General features: G+C 43.4%; 2 protein-coding genes across 3 annotated transcripts in view; both read left to right on the top strand.

The window, feature by feature from the left end:
- The first annotated feature begins 5,139 nt into the window (after positions 1 to 5,139).
- Positions 5,140 to 12,465, top strand: depdc1a (DEP domain containing 1a). The gene is made up of 12 exons (XM_031869695.1): positions 5,140 to 5,377; positions 6,358 to 6,623; positions 6,720 to 6,867; positions 7,019 to 7,143; positions 7,334 to 7,464; positions 7,552 to 7,599; positions 7,862 to 7,999; positions 8,392 to 9,315; positions 9,870 to 10,042; positions 10,163 to 10,339; positions 10,532 to 10,738; positions 10,856 to 12,465. The coding sequence occupies exons 1-12, from the start codon at positions 5,324 to 5,326 to the stop codon at positions 10,988 to 10,990; spliced, it is 2,526 nt and encodes an 841-aa protein (XP_031725555.1). The 5' UTR covers positions 5,140 to 5,323; the 3' UTR covers positions 10,991 to 12,465.
- Positions 12,466 to 13,835: 1,370 nt separating this feature from the next.
- The window catches only part of LOC116395658 (retinal Mueller cells isomerohydrolase-like), an 8,187-nt gene continuing 6,683 nt past the window's right edge, over positions 13,836 to 15,339 (top strand). For both annotated transcript variants that reach the window (XM_031869699.1, XM_031869698.1), the window contains exons 1-2: positions 13,836 to 13,898; positions 14,501 to 14,583. In XM_031869699.1, the coding sequence (XP_031725559.1) occupies positions 13,888 to 13,898; positions 14,501 to 14,583 (94 nt within the window). In that variant the 5' untranslated portion in view covers positions 13,836 to 13,887. The remainder of the gene's footprint in view (positions 13,899 to 14,500; positions 14,584 to 15,339) is intronic.

Here is a 15,339-nt window from a genome sequence, read left to right as displayed (position 1 = left end):
GGTGGAGATCACATTGCTTATAACATGCCCCCGCAAAAAAAAAACACTACAAAGGTGCCCTATTGGATGTCTATATGGTTAAGAAAACCTTTTTCTTCTGTCTTCTCATTTGAGCAAATACTATTTTATTCATGGTTTATTTGAGGTAACAATCATAGTCAGGCCTTCACCCCAAAGTATTGCTTATGGATACATTAATATTATTCTGCCATTTGCCCAAAAGATCTTTGATTACCTTTATTGTCATCATCAGTGTGACATCCATCAGCAGCCCGGATACAACTCAGCTGAGATATGAGTCACTTCACAAGTTAGGAAAGCTGATAAAAAAAAAAAAATGTGTTAGTCTTCATCCTAAAAGAAGAACCAAACATGCGATCTCAGGATTTCTTCCTCCGAGACATTTTGATAAACTTAATAAAAATAAAGTGTCTTTATGGAAACAGACTGATCCTGGTTCATTCAAGTGATGCTTCCCCCCCAACAAGAGACACCTTTAAGAAACAGTCCTCTGATGGTTGAGGGAAGTAAAACAGAAACATTTCATGTGGGATTTAAACCCACAACTTTCAGACGGCAAAGCTTTTCCTTTCCCAGCTATGCAAGTTAATGAAATTAAATAAATGGCCCAGTGGTGGAGGACACCCACCAGGGACCATGCTTTTGTGAGTGTGAATTTTTTCGGTGTGTCATGGCCATTCATATGCGTTTATGATTAAATTGTTAACTAGAGCAAAGCGTAAAGTAAATAAACTTAAACCTGCTCCAGCGCAGGCTAACTTAAGTTAGCTGGATAAAAATGGCAGCTCCCTTCCTCAGAGATCCCATTGATGAAGGAGCGATATTAGTTAGATTAGCGTTTTATAGGGAAAGAGTTCTTCGACATCGCCAAGTCAATGTCCTGTATATGAGAGTATACTTGGCAATAAAAAGAATTCTGAATAGAGGAACATGTTCAAGAATAATTTAAGAGATCCATGTTGTAGAAGAAAGCCTTTATTTGTACTCTATTGGTCAGCCTGTAAATGAAGGTGCACAAGAAATAAGAATTTCAGTTCAGTTACAATTCATGTCAAAGCTCACAAATACTTCAGGCAAAGCTTTGCTTTACATGGTTACACTTACATCCAGCTGCCGATCAAGCAATGCAATCTCCTTGTGGATCTTCCTCATTTTCAGCTGGCGGTAAGCAATTTCTGTACGCAAGTACCGCTTGTACAGCGTCCGCACATCTTCATGGTCAACCTGAAAAAAAAGACAAGAAAGCCATTCATAACTTTGTTCAGTGTGGTGGTCAGATGCCAACTAAACTCAGACCCCCCCCCCCCCTCACAATGTGAGGGTATTAAATGAGAACTCACCTCCCCATCCCCATCCCCAGCACAGTGAGAGGGGCCAGGCTCCGGCGGATCAGGCCGTGGTCCAGCAGGATTTGCCTAAAGGAATGCATTGATGTAGTCCAAATACCACTCACAAGGAGTGAGTTGGATAGGAGTATTAGTTTCCACAACATCACCGGAGAACGCCGACACAGTCTCCTCATCACCTGGACTGGCCTCCTGTTAGTGAATTAGGAACTTTGGAAGATTGTCTTTGGTTTTAAAAGACACACACAATGAACATGTATAGAATCATTACACAATGATGCAGCAATATCAACTTAGTACTTATCAGTGGGCTCCTCTCCTCCGACCAACACTATGGGTGGTGGCTGCAGCAATATGACCGAAGGTCCAGCCACTGCAAAATTACATTACAGTCATTTAGCAGACATTTTTATCCAAAGAGACTTACAATTCAGAGTCTATCACATTTCTACGTCGTAGGAACAGCTACGGGAGCAATTTTGGGGTCAAGTGTCTTACGACTAGCGGAGGTGGGGTTCGAACCACCGCCCCTCTGATTGAAAGAGAGCCCTGCTATCCACTTAGCCACAATCTCCCACAATGCAACGATGGTTAACCAAATGACTAATTATGAAGTAAACTCATAGAATGAACTGCCCACCTCTCCAGAGGAGCTGCCCCCAGCTATGCCCATTATGGGCCTACCCCTATTGTGCTGGAGTGCCAGCCCCTCAGCAGGAGTCAAATCTGGAGTCTTAGGTCCTCCCCCTGTCTTGACCATATCAGCCCTCTTTTTGTTTTTTAAAATATGAAGGATATGACACTGACAAGCTGTTCAATACATTACCATGGCACATATTGTATCGACTCACCATTCTGAATAATGTTTTTGTGCTTAGTTTTTACTTGCTCCCATGTCCTCTTGATGGCTGCAGCTACATAGGGGTTGAAAGCACTCATAATTATGTGAAAGTGTTATTAGTATTCCATAGCATATCATTATTGGAGAAAATGATTAAGCTGGACTCATGATACTGCTTCAATTGATTGAATTTCTGATTCTGAATAATACATACATACTGATCCGCCCATACAGAGATTCGCACACACATATTCAAACTCCGAGTTCTAATCTACACATACATGTATATAGACATATATAGTACATGACACATAAGCACATACAGTACATATATCCTCAAATTAATTCGTATCAATTAGATAATTTGTGGGCTTGTTTTTATCCATTTATTCTGAAAGAGTTGAGATAATTATTTTCGCCAGCAAGATCTCATTGGATGATGCATTCCATTAAGCCTACTGCCAGCAGGCACATTTAAAGACATATAATCTGATTGATTGGGGTGATGAGGCACTTAAAATTAGCCGATACATTTCCCCAACACTTGGGCATTTAACTTGCCTGCGATATTTTGCCATGCTTCTTGTCTAGCCCTCGCAGCGGTGGCGGTGTTAGATTTTGCCGTGATTACGGTCTTGAATTCCTCATAGCGTTCATGATCATCTCCTGCTCGTCAGCGGAGTAAAAATGGGCTCTTTCTTTGAGTCGATTTGCCATTTTACTGTTAGAAAATCATGGTTTCGGTGATCGACGCTTCCCCCTTTTGAAGTAGGACGGGCAATTAACAAGATTGTTTGAGCACGGATCAGCCTTTGAGAAACCGAGATAGCCTGACTTCAATCATCAGGTTAATTTAAACTGGCTAATAGGACATTTGATCGATTTAGTTGAACCACGTACGAGAAACGGGGCTCAGGCTCACATACAACACAAGGAATAATTCTCAGAAAACACAAACAACTACAGCGGCCTGAAGCTTTATTTATTGCAGCATCTGTGACAATGATGTGGCAATGGACGTGTGAAGAGGCAGGGTTTGAAATACTGCAGGGCTGATGAGTTGATTGATTGCAGGTGTGTGGCTTGGAGCAGGTGAAACAGCTTGGCAGCAATCAGGGAGCCGACGGAGAAGATTATGCCAGCAGACACAGAGCGAGAGAGACGAGACAGTGATCATTGAGTAATGGGATCAACATAGCAAAACATACAGAAAGACTACCTTATATCACTCAAATCACCATCACGTAGTGTGACGCTGCCTCAAGTCAAATGACATGAGTGAAAAATATAATTTACTGAAAAATATAATTTACTGCAAATAGCATAATCACAAGTTGTTATTCTCCATTATGGAAGCCGAGCACTGCCGCACTTACAATTTTTTTTGTTTTTTATTCCGCTTAATTATGTCACTTAATTATGTTGTTATCTCGGGAAAAGGAGCTTTTGTCTCGAGATAATCAACCAGATAATCAGGAGTGCCAAGCCAGCAAGCATTGATGACGTCTTGACAAATAGCAACTGATTTAAGATGAAAATGTCCGACTGAACATCAATCAAGGTCTAAGAAGAGTACAGATTGGGTTTGTGTCTTTCTGGTGGACATTACATTCAGATCAGTCCCCCTCATTTAAGGAGATTAGCCGGCTGCAAAAAAGTTAATTATCATAATCAAATCATAATTAGCATTATCCTGAGATGTTGAGGGAAAAAAAGCTGTTTTCTTCTGACAATTGATATGGTTATCTTGAGAAATCAGCCTTTTGTTTTCTTGAGAATCTACATAAATGAACCTGTTATCACAAGAAAACAAGATCATTTTACTTGTGATCTGGAGACAACACTGCGTTAACAGCATAAAAAAAATAATAGCAATCATGGCGTTCTTGGCTTCCGTACTCCCCAAAACATATTTGCTCCTCATCCTTCTATCCGTATGATTCCTATTTGGGTTCCTCTGTTTTTCCCTGAGTTTTGATGAGCTGCAAACTACCACAGCTGCTCAAGTGAGAGTGAATCTCAAATGGTGTGCTCTTGGAAAAAAACAGTTACTTCATTTTGATGTTTGAGCTTCGCTGTGCAGAATGATGAATGTGCAGAGTTAGCAGGCTGTTTTCACATTTAATTGCTGAAGAGGGAAATTTTCTTTCTTCTGTACTGTAAATCTGAATTCAAGGCGTGTTGGGACGAGCGTGACTTTGTGGCATTTTGACACCTTGTTCCAATATGCAGCTTGTGCAAGTGTGATATGGAAAGTTAAAACCTTCACTTTTGAGTGTGAGTTATACTAACATCAGTTTAACTTTTTTAATTAACTATTGCAGAATTACAAATTCTAGATTTTTTAACATTTCACAAGGTAATTGGCCTTATTCTTCTTTCTTTTTATGTTTTTATGTTTGAAACATATTAGGAGGGATTTTAAAACAGAAATCTAGATTAATGGTTTTAGTATCTGTTTGCAGACATTAGCATGACTACAGCAGTGGTTTGAGTCAAACCTCCCAGTATCTATCCATTTGGAAATGTCTCTAACCTCCACTGTCTTTTTGTCTGACCCCCCACCATTTCTGCCTTTAAATGATGAGTATAATCCCCACAAAAGGCCTTTAAAGATATGCTAATATTAATTCCGCGCGCGCGTGTGTGCGTGTTCGCGCGCGCACGCCAGTAAATAAAATAGAGTTGACTACATTGCTGACACTGTTGCTTTCAAACTGCGTTTAAGAAAGTTAGTTGTAAGAACAGAAAAGTCGTCTAAACAGGTAAACGCTTGCATATTTGACAACCTTCAATTTGTTTGTTTTTTAAAAGCACATACAGTAAAAAGCGTATTTGTGCCGTCTGCCTTCATTGTTGCCGTAGACTGTAAAAGGATTATCTTCACTTCGAGGCTGATCACGTGGCTCGTGCGTCGACCAATCCCGTTGCCCCATGGACACGGCTCGTAATTTTGAACAGACGGTGAGCAGCCAGGCAGAGCCGCGTATCATCAATGCTACCATTCATAATCTGGGGCAGCAAAACATCGGTTAAATACATCCTCCTCCAAGTAATGGATATTTGTACCTCTCACATCGGATGAAGGGAACACTTTAGCGCTGTCTTTGTTGTGATGGATATGAGTTCTCGTGTTATCTCCCCCGGACCCTACCGGGCCACTAAACTGGTAAGTTAACGTAGGTTAATAAAGTTGTGAGCTAGCTAACGTTAACGAGGGCTAACTGCTGGCTAATTCATGCGAGAATGTATCTTCAACAGCAACGCTATAACTGTGAGCCGTCTTTAAAGTAACATTACACTTTCTCGCGGGGTTAGATGATATGATACAAGAGTGTTTATCATGGTTACTTCCTGCTAACTAACATTCATCCAGCGAAGTTAGCGTTACATGGTTCACTTCTCCAATACTTTGCTGCATAAAACCATTTTTTGACTGTCGTGCATGTAACGTCACCAAGCTTCCTGAACTCGCCAACCGAGTCATGTTTTAGTCTAAAAAACACGAAATATTTATCATTCCGAAGGTGCCGAAATAGCTTTATTCGTCATTATCAATCGTTATCAAACGTATTTTTACTTAATATTCTCTATATCACCTCAATTAAAAACGAAGCTAATAAAACATAGCAGTCCAGCTTCCTGACAGTGAATTACAGTTACTCTCTCTATGTAAGAAGCTTTAACTTGTTTTGACACACCTTCAACTCATAGAAGTGAGCCAGCTGATGCTACATACTGCATCATGTAATATGATCACACAGCTCTGATATGTCTTCCAGGGCTGTAACTGAACAAGCTGTTCACTGTCCATCAATCCTTTACTCTTTTATTGAAATGTCAGAAGATAATGGAAGTTTGAAAACAAGGTCATGTCTTCGATTTGCTTGTTTTTAATCTGACAATCAGGTTGACAAACCAAAGAAATTAAGCTTCACGGGCTTCCAAAGTGGTAAATAGTCGTAATAAATGCGTCCTTTATTCTACAAGCGTCGCTGGAGTCGTGATCCTTTGTCTCAGCGCTGTGCTCAGACAAGGACATGATTCAGGATTGTCCCTCAGGACTCATAGTCTGACCTTTCAAATTAAACTGGTTAGTGACCTAACTTCTGCTGTACATGAACCAGTTGCTCACCTCCTCTGTTTCAGTGGAATGAGGTGACTCGGTTGTTCCGGGCTGGTATGCCTCTTAGGAAACACCGGCAGAACTTCCGGCACTACGCCTCCTGCTTCACCGCCTCTGCCGCCGTGGAGTGGATGCACCAGCTGCTGCGTAGCAACAGCAATTTCGGCCCCGATGTCACCCGGCAGCAGACGGTGCAGCTCCTGAAGAAGTTCCTGAAAAACCATGTGATCGAAGATGTGAAGGGTCGCTGGGGCGCGGAGGATCTGGAGGACAACAACGTGCTGTACAGGTAGGCAGCGCTTTTGGAGAAACCTGCTTTGTAATCTTTTTTTTTTTTTTAAAAAGGCACACAGAACTACACACTCTTGTCCTCTCTGCCCCCCAGATTCCCCTCCACGTCCCCCCTGAAGCCCATTCCATGTCCCGCTTCAGGCTCGGCCCCCGGCTCCATTAAGAAGAGGCCTTCGTTCAGGGACAAGGACAGTTTCTTCAGGTTCAGACACATCAAGAAGCAGCAGGAGAAAGAGGCCCGGGTGAGTTAGACCGGACATAGATTATTGAATCTGTGCAGGGCTCATCACCAACGTTTAAAAAGTAGTGCCAGGCTGGCAGCCAGGCACCAGTTTACAGTTGTCGTTATAAAGGTCTAAATAGTTTGGTTCATGCTCCGTTTGTGGCTTCCAGGAAAACGTAGACCCGGCCCTTGAAGCCAGAGGAGAGAATCCTCCAGCTGGAGAGCAGCAGGTGCCCAGACGAGTGCTAACGGTGGAGGATGAACAGGAGATCTGGAGAGACATCACCCTGACCCAGTACGAACCCTTCACTTTTTAAAGACACACAGACCTTACAAGTTTGTCACACAGTGGAAGCACACGTTTCCTTTTATAGAATACTTTGGGAGAAAAAAGTTGTTGCGTGAGACCAAAGCAAAGGTTGACGTCTAGTAATCGGCGAGGAGGATTTTATTTATGTCACTAAACCTTGCGTGTTGTGTTCCAGCCTGCAGAGGATTCTGGGCGTCTCATCTCTTGATGAGGTTTTAGACCAACGTCATGTAAACCCACAGAACATCATCCATAATATGACCAAAGTCAACAAGCACGGAGTGGTCACGTTGGACGACAAAACCAGTAGGTTTATATAGCGAGAAAAACACGTTTCCATCACCAGAAAGCATAAAAATCATCATTTATATAACTTGTTAATCATCTCTCCAGACGACCTCCCACACTGGGTTTTGTCTGCCATGAAGAGCCTGGCCAAGTGTGAGTTTTACATATTTTTTTGATTGACTCATCGATTTTCCACACCTACATCTTGACATTTAAATGCCATCACAGCATTACTTTATGTACTGCATATTCGCAGGAATCTCAGTGAACAATCAGTCAAATTCTTTTAATGTTTAGAATTCTATGTAAAGTTAGACAATGTAAACTCCTACATAAGTCTGTGTTGGGATTTTGTATGTAATTTGAAGCGTATCCTTCCCTCTCATAGCTGCGTTGACCTGCTGTCTGTTTCTAGGGCCGAAGTACGACAGCGCACAGCCGTCCTACCCTGGCTTCGAGAGAGACGTCTTCAAAACGGTGTCTGATTACTTCTACAGCCTTCCGCAGCCCGTACTCACGTACGAACTGTATGAACTGTTTATCAACGTCCTGGGTGAGCACGGTGGACCAATATTCAGTGGGCTTTTATTTCTGATCCTGGAACAGCAGTTAAACGGAAGTGCTTTTAATGAAGAGGCTTAGTTCTAGCAGAGGCTTGCTGTGTTACAGGGAAATAACTGACCCCTTAACGGTGTCTTTTGACTGCTAACGGAGGTTTTGGTTGTTGTCACTTCTGTTTGTTGTGTCCTAACAGCATCATGAGCAACTGTACTCTGTGTCCATGCCCGTTATGTGTCGTCTCTGATCAGCTGATGGTTCTCTGTGTGTACAGTAAACGTTTGAAATAACTAAACCCCTCTCCCTCTCCTCTTCACCGTCTGCTTGCATTGAGGCTATGCCTGCCCCCTGCTCGTCTCTTCTCCTTTTCTGTGCTTCCGCTCTCAGTGTTTTGCGGCTACGTTGCGGCACCCGCGACGCACCAACGCGGGAAACGCAAGAAGCCCGACCTCCCCTCGGCACCCCCTCCAGCCAAGACCTCTTTCCGCTCCACAGAGTGTCTGCTGCTGTCGCTGCTCAGGCATGGGACGTGCGACGAGGCCGAGTCGCCGATGACCGAGGTGCTCGGTGGGACGTTGCAGTCGCGGCTGGCAGCGCTGAAAGGAGGCGTCGCCAGCGGGGGCAACGGACAGCTAGGAGGCAGCTGCACCAGTCTGAGCACGGTTGGTTTCGCAAGGCCTCAAACCAAGAGTTGCTCGCTGGAAACTGTCCTGGATGACTTCGCCCCTCTCACCAGGCAACGGCTGTTCCTGTCCAATGACAGCCTGGCATCCTGTGCCTATAGCAACACCAACCACGATGACAGCACTGCTTGTGAGAATGCTCCAGCAGTTACAATCAGAACCAGACTTCCGGTAGCGGGTCTGTCGGCGGCACACCGGTGGCGCTCATCTCGGCCTCGCAGCGCAGGCAGCTGTCTGGACATTGTTGTAGAAACCAGGGAGGAAGACGTCAACGAGTCCAAGTTGCCGGGTCGAGCAACCAGCTGCCTCAACGTGAACACTCCCGCGGGCCATCATCTCTCCTCGGCTTCACGTCCTCCCTCGTTGTATCCCCATCTTCCCTCCTTTTCCTCCTATCATCTTTTTTCCTCATCCGCTTCGGCCATAGCCCGAGGGTCTCGTGCTACTGCGGGACCCAGACCCGCCTCCAGCACCTCCGATCTTTGGACGCTCCCCCCGCCCGCTGTTGTCCGCCGCTGCATCAGCTCGCTGGATGTGTCGAAGCCGCCTCGACCCGTTTCACTGTTCAAACCACCTGTCTGTGTGCCCACCAGCATCTCCCTGCACCCCCAACCCAAACCCGAGCACAGTAAGACCCCTCTCTCCTCTCTACCTGTCTGCTTGTCTGTTGTTGTCTAATCAAACTAACATCTAACCACTGCTGGTATGCGAGGGTTTGAACTCGTAAATACGACTCCTGTTGAACTCAAAAGGTGAGATCTGAGTTGAGAGAGGTGCAGACTATGATTTCACTTTTTGGGGGTCTGTTGTTTAATATTTCTAAAGTTCCAGTAAACAAAGAAAGAATTGGCTCTAGCTGCATATTTCACAGGAGTGCACAAGCTTTTAAATAGCATATTACAATACATTATTTTGTTTTTATATCTTACCTGACTCATCTGTAGCTGTAGTTGATTAATTCCGTCATCCATCCATCCATTTATTTGTCTCATCTATTGAATATGATGTAGCAGTGATGGATGAATCACAAAGAGTGATTCTACCGCTGTCTGTGTCTGTGCTGATTGCACTCCAGACCTCACCTGTCTCCATCATCATCATCCTCATCGTGTGCGTGTGTGTGTGTGTGTGTGTGTGTGTGTGTGTGTGTGTGTGTGTGTGTGTGTGTGTGTGTGTATATAGGCCTTCTTCAGCCTCACTGTGAGCGTGTGGCCATCGAGGCCCTGCAGCTCTGCACCCTCCTCCTCCCCCCCACCTCCCGCAGGAAGTTGCAGCTCCTCATGAGGATGATGTCGCGCATCAGCGAGAACGTAGACATGCCCCGCCTCCACCCGGCCATCGGCACCAGAACACTGGTGAGGCACAAAACGGACGGAGCGATCTTTTTCTTTTCAGTTCAAGACCTTCATATGTTTCCCATATTACACCAATTCCCTTCCTGTCTCTTTATCTCCTTGTCGTGGTTCTCATTCTAGATGGTTCACACGTTTTCGGGCTGTGTCCTGGGCAGCGCAGTGGAGTGCGATCTGGACGAGCTGTTGGCTACCAGGCTGGTTTCATTCATATTGGACCATCAACAAAGCATCCTCTCTGTCCCAGAGTACCTGCTCAGTGCCATCAGCGACCATATACAGTACCTGCGCGATGTACAGGTACTCCCATAAACTGTCACAGCATATGCGCCCTGAAACCACATCCACAAATATATTGTTAGTTGTACATGCACAGTATAAAAACAGAGATGGCTATCTTGTCGGCAAAGTGTGATTTTTGGCTTCATCTCCTTTGATACAGCACATCAGAGACATACAGATGTTTGTTTTTTTCCTCTCTCCCGGCCCCAGGTCCCGATCGATGGCGTTTCCAACGTCAATGGCGGCGATCTGGTGTGTGTTCCGATGCCCATCTACGCGTTCTGCCGTCAGATTAGCGGCGCCGAGTTTGAACAGCAAAAGCTGGCAACTTCCCAGAAGGCCATGGAGGAGCTGCTGGAGATGCTGCTGACCGACCAGAACATGAGTGAGAAGGACCGCCGCAAGAAACTGAAGCAGGTAACAGAAACGCAATGCAACTGTCCCAACAAGCAGTTCTCCTGAAGCATACTGGCAGCTTAACTTAGAAAGGGAAAGTCAGTCCATAAGTCATGAGTTTTATTGTCTTTGCTAAAGTTTCAGAAGCAGTACCCGGACATCTACAGCCGTCGTCTCCCCTCCTCAGACAGGGAAAACAAGACCGACAAGCCAAAGATTAAACCTCCTCTCTTCAACATCAGGAAGACCAAAGTGTTCAGCATCAGGAACTGAGCTAACCATACAGGTTGTCCACCACTACAGAAGCCACAGTCATTCTCACTGCACTGAAGCTGCACTGATACCAAGAGAGACGGAAAATCCACCGATCTTTGCAGCCATGAACTCTTTCTTGTTGCGTTGGAAGTGAATCCTGTTGTGTCTCATTTATGTCATGATGTGAGAGTTAATGCAGACTGGAAGTGTGCGCGCGCGTGCGTGTTAAGACAAAGGCAGGTAGACACAGTTGCTTCCTGGAGCCGTTCACATTGATTACTGTTTTCAAATCTAACCTTTTTAGTGAAGCAGGTTTTTGTTGAGTAACATCTGTGTTTTCTTTTCCCATCGCCGACCTCTATTCCTAGCTGATACTGACCTGTGTGTGTGTGTGTGTGTGTGTGTGTGTGTGTGTGTGAGTGAGAGAGAGAGTGTGAGAGTGTGAGAGTGTGAGTGAGTGAACCAGTGCGAACAAGCGAACCAGTGCGAACAAGCCTGATTGCAGGCTTGCATTTTGGGAGACAAATAATGTGTCATTTTTAGGATCACCGGTCCATATGTGAATAATTAGATCATAGTTTCCTTCATTCATTTGCCTGATGGCATTGGGAGCAGTGATAGAAAGGTATTTCCTTGAGGTGTCTCTTGTTTTTTATAAATATATATTCTAGAATCTCGAGTTTTCTTTGAAACAAACTAGTGACGCTGAACCTTTTTCTCAAAAATTCCATTCTTGTCATTTTGTTGCTTTTTTGTGTGGTGTGCTTTTAAAGGACTTTTACATTAGTGTTTGAGTTTATTTAGATTTTCAGTATCTCAGATTTTTCAGACATAACTCAGTTCAATTTAAATGGAGTTTGTCCTTCCCAGTTTCTGTTTGTGTGTCTCATCTTGAACCCATCTATATTTAGGTTATTGGATACATAAATATCTCTGCACTGGATGTAGGCATTGTAAATTGCCAGTAAGCGTATGCCAATAATAACAGTAGTTAATTTATACGTATTTAATGCTTATTAGCCTCCCTACAGAAGGTTTCACCAGACACCGGCATATTTTCAGTAAATTGTTGCTGATGCTTATAAATACAACCTCATGACTCATTTGAAGGCAGTGAAGTGGCTATTTGCTGAACCTATTGCCTCTAATGAAAGAAGCTGGTGTCCATCATTCCCCTGATGGGTGCCAACAGGTAGTTAGTAGACAGAAGTGCAATACACAACCCATATTATTACAAGTGTCTGAAGGAACAGGTTTGACTTAGAATTGAATTTTTTTTATGTGTCTTATATGAAGTATTAGTTCTTCCCTGATATGTTTGTCTATACCTCAGATCAGATGGTGTGTGTGTGTGTGACCATATGTGCACTCATCAGCAGTGTTTTTTTTTTGGCTTTTCCATGGAGGTGTTATGTTGTACTCCCACACAGTTCTACTCTTCCTCTCCATTGTTTACTATGCAAAGTCCTGGGAAATAAATCTGTTCAGCCGTTCTATTTATATGCCGTTGTCCTGTTTGTGTGAAAGGATGTGTGTGATGTGCCATAAATACTCTGCACATACTGTATACTACACCAGGTACTAAACTTGTGACTGGTATTTGGTGTTTCTCCATTTTATTTACCGTTAAATCGAATGATCTAAACTGCTTATTCGCCCAAAATGTCCCACTAATCTGTCTATTACACTTTGAAAGATGCTTTTTTTTAAAGTCTAGTAGGTCTGCAGAATTAAATGGATGTTTAATGTACTTGTTTGTTTTCATTGATTTTATTCATTCGGTTTATCTTTTACTTTCTTTCAGCATCAGTCAGGCCTTTTTTTTAATTCATGTTTTTAAAAATCAAGTGTTCATGACTGAGCTGAACTGATCCGAGTACCGAGTACTGCAGATTTGACCTCGAGACAACGCCAGGTGGAAAGTTAAGTGGATCATCAAAGTTAGAACAGTTCATCCAGAGGGGAACATTAAAGTCCGACCCAAATGTCACGGCAGTACACCGAATAGTTCGTATGACATTCCACTCAAAACCACAAATGTCGACCTCGGGGGGATTGCCAAAGGCTTTCACTTTCAATCCTCTCGGGAACATGACTGACTGTACAAATGACAATCCACACAATAGTTTTACTTTGTTCAGTTGTTTATTTACAGGCATCAGTTTAACCTGCATTCAGCAGCAACACACAAACACGAGAAGACAGATTGCTGCTCCTTTTCAACCTTTACTAATGCATTCATTCAGTTGAATTCATCCTTCTATTCAACTGTAATTTATCAAAAGATGACGGATGACTAAAGAAATGGACATGGTCAATCATTCACTCTCTCTCCCTCCCAGAGAGAAAACTCTGCTGCTCTGTCTCCTCCTCCAGAGCGCCAGTTAAAATAGTTTTGAGTGTTTATTGAGGCGGTCTGGAACAAATTAGACAGGATTCCTCTACATGTAAATCCACGTACAAACAGCGACCCCAGCGCACCGCTTTTTAAAAGCTGACTTTATGAGTTTGACCCACATCATCTGCCCGTTTGTGAGTGTTTGTGCTCCCAGGTTGACAAAGACCTGGATTCGGGGGCCCAGGGAACATTCTGCATGAGGCCAATGGCTGGACGTCTGAAAGGAGAGGAGACAAAGCTAGCTTGTTCAGCTCTTGGGTAAAAGACTGGAGGAGGAGGAGGAAGGGGAAGAGTAGAGGAGGAAGAGAAGGGGAGCAAAAGGCATGAAACGGGAGGGGACGGCGGTGCAGAGGAAAAGAGGATGGATTGGGGGGGGAGAGAAGGGGGTAGATGAGAGGTAAAAAGGGGGAGGGGGCCCAATTTCCATCCCTCACCGCAGGAAATCTGTGTGTGGTTTAAATACAAGCCAGACTCTCTTTCTGCAGAAAAACATTCTGTGTGAGGAACTTACAGCAGCATGGCCCGCCAGTGAGTGAAACTTTCTTGTTCTTTTCTCAAATGGTTTTGCATGTTTGAAACTTATTGTTAACATCGGTTTTCAAGGTTTCAATTTGACTGTTTCTCAGGAATGAAATAAGAGAAAGCAGCTTGTAGACACCACGCAGTGACGTTTGTTGTTTTCCTTGTTAAAAAAAAATGAGTCCGTTTTCTAGTTTTCCACAAGATCTTCTTTTACTGTAAAAAACTGAACACAAGAAGAAATTATTCTAGATACGGTGATTGCTGCAGCAGTGAGAGACCCGATAAAACCTTGAAAAGTAATGTTTTACTGCGTAGTTTGTCAGGTCTAATGTCAACATATAAGGGTCAGGATTACTGGAAGCAAACGTCCCATAATTCAATATTATTTAGAGGGGTGTCATAGATGAATGTCAGGTTTTTATCTGCATTACATGAACCCCATTGATCAGTGTCTGTAGCCTACATTTGGAATACATAAATGTCTTCAGATAAACGGCAAACCTCACAGTAACAAATGTTTTTAAATGTTTCATACAGCACAAGTATTAAGACTTGGTTATGTTGTGGAATTGTTCTCCTCAAAGTCATGGTTTTGTTTCCCTCTCCAGTGTGGAGCATCCTGCTGCATGCTACAAGAAGATCTTTGAGACGGTGGAGGAGCTGAATGAACCTATACCTGCTGAGATCAGCGGTAGGAAAGAGAGCGGGCTGTTTTTGTCATTTTGTCTTAATGTCAAAGCTAACAATAAAAAATTGTCACAAAGCCATTTTGCAGGATACCTCCCACATAGTCTGATAGATTGCTCTTAAAGGAATAGTTTGGAATTTTGGGAAATACACATCTTCTCTGAAGACATGTTTGTCTGTCAAATTTAAAAGGCTACAGACAGACTTTGTGACCTCAGGATGTTCAGCTGAAGTTCTTCTTCCTATATGTTTTCATCATACTTTATTGCATTTGCTTTGGATTTAGTGGCCCGTCAGGGCTATAAGAACAATTATATGAAAAAGTGTTAGGGCTCTTTCTGCTATTATAGCAATGAAAATGTGTGACCCTCTCTAAATACTACGGAGCACCATTTTAGGTAACACCAAAAATATGTGACAAAGTATGATGAAACATCGGCAGGATGGCATTACAACTGAAATTCCTCTTTGGGTCACATGTTCTGATGGGTCACAGAAGGTGATGTAACACTTGCTTTGCTGTCCAAGGATTGAAAAACATACATCTGCCAACCAGCCCATCTAAAGCTCATTAATAAACATGTTATAACTGGTTTGTTTAATCCGTACAAATTTAGAAGTGTAAAAGTGAGAATGCCTTTTTTGGGGGCAATTATGTGCTGGACTATTTATTGACTGAGTCATGTGCATATAAACGCTAAGACTGAACAACAGTGTGTGTGTGTGTGTGTGTGTGTGTGTGTGTGTGTGTGTGTGTGTG

Source organism: Anarrhichthys ocellatus, unplaced genomic scaffold (assembly GCF_004355925.1).
Source record: "Anarrhichthys ocellatus isolate YVR2014 unplaced genomic scaffold, GSC_Weel_1.0 scaffold48, whole genome shotgun sequence".
Classification (NCBI taxonomy): domain Eukaryota; kingdom Metazoa; phylum Chordata; class Actinopteri; order Perciformes; family Anarhichadidae; genus Anarrhichthys; species Anarrhichthys ocellatus.
Note: the sequence above shows the minus strand (reverse complement) of the source record. Positions and strands in the feature narration are given on the sequence as shown.

Bases quoted from the DNA above. Each gene is read 5' to 3' on its own strand.
- depdc1a (XM_031869695.1), top strand. From the start codon at position 5,324: ATGGATATGAGTTCTCGTGTTATCTCCCCCGGACCCTACCGGGCCACT. The intron at 6,624-6,719 runs GTAGGCAGCGCT...TCTGCCCCCCAG, and splicing joins GACAACAACGTGCTGTACAG to ATTCCCCTCCACGTCCCCCC. The intron at 9,316-9,869 runs GTAAGACCCCTC...GTGTGTATATAG, and splicing joins CCAACCCAAACCCGAGCACA to GCCTTCTTCAGCCTCACTGT.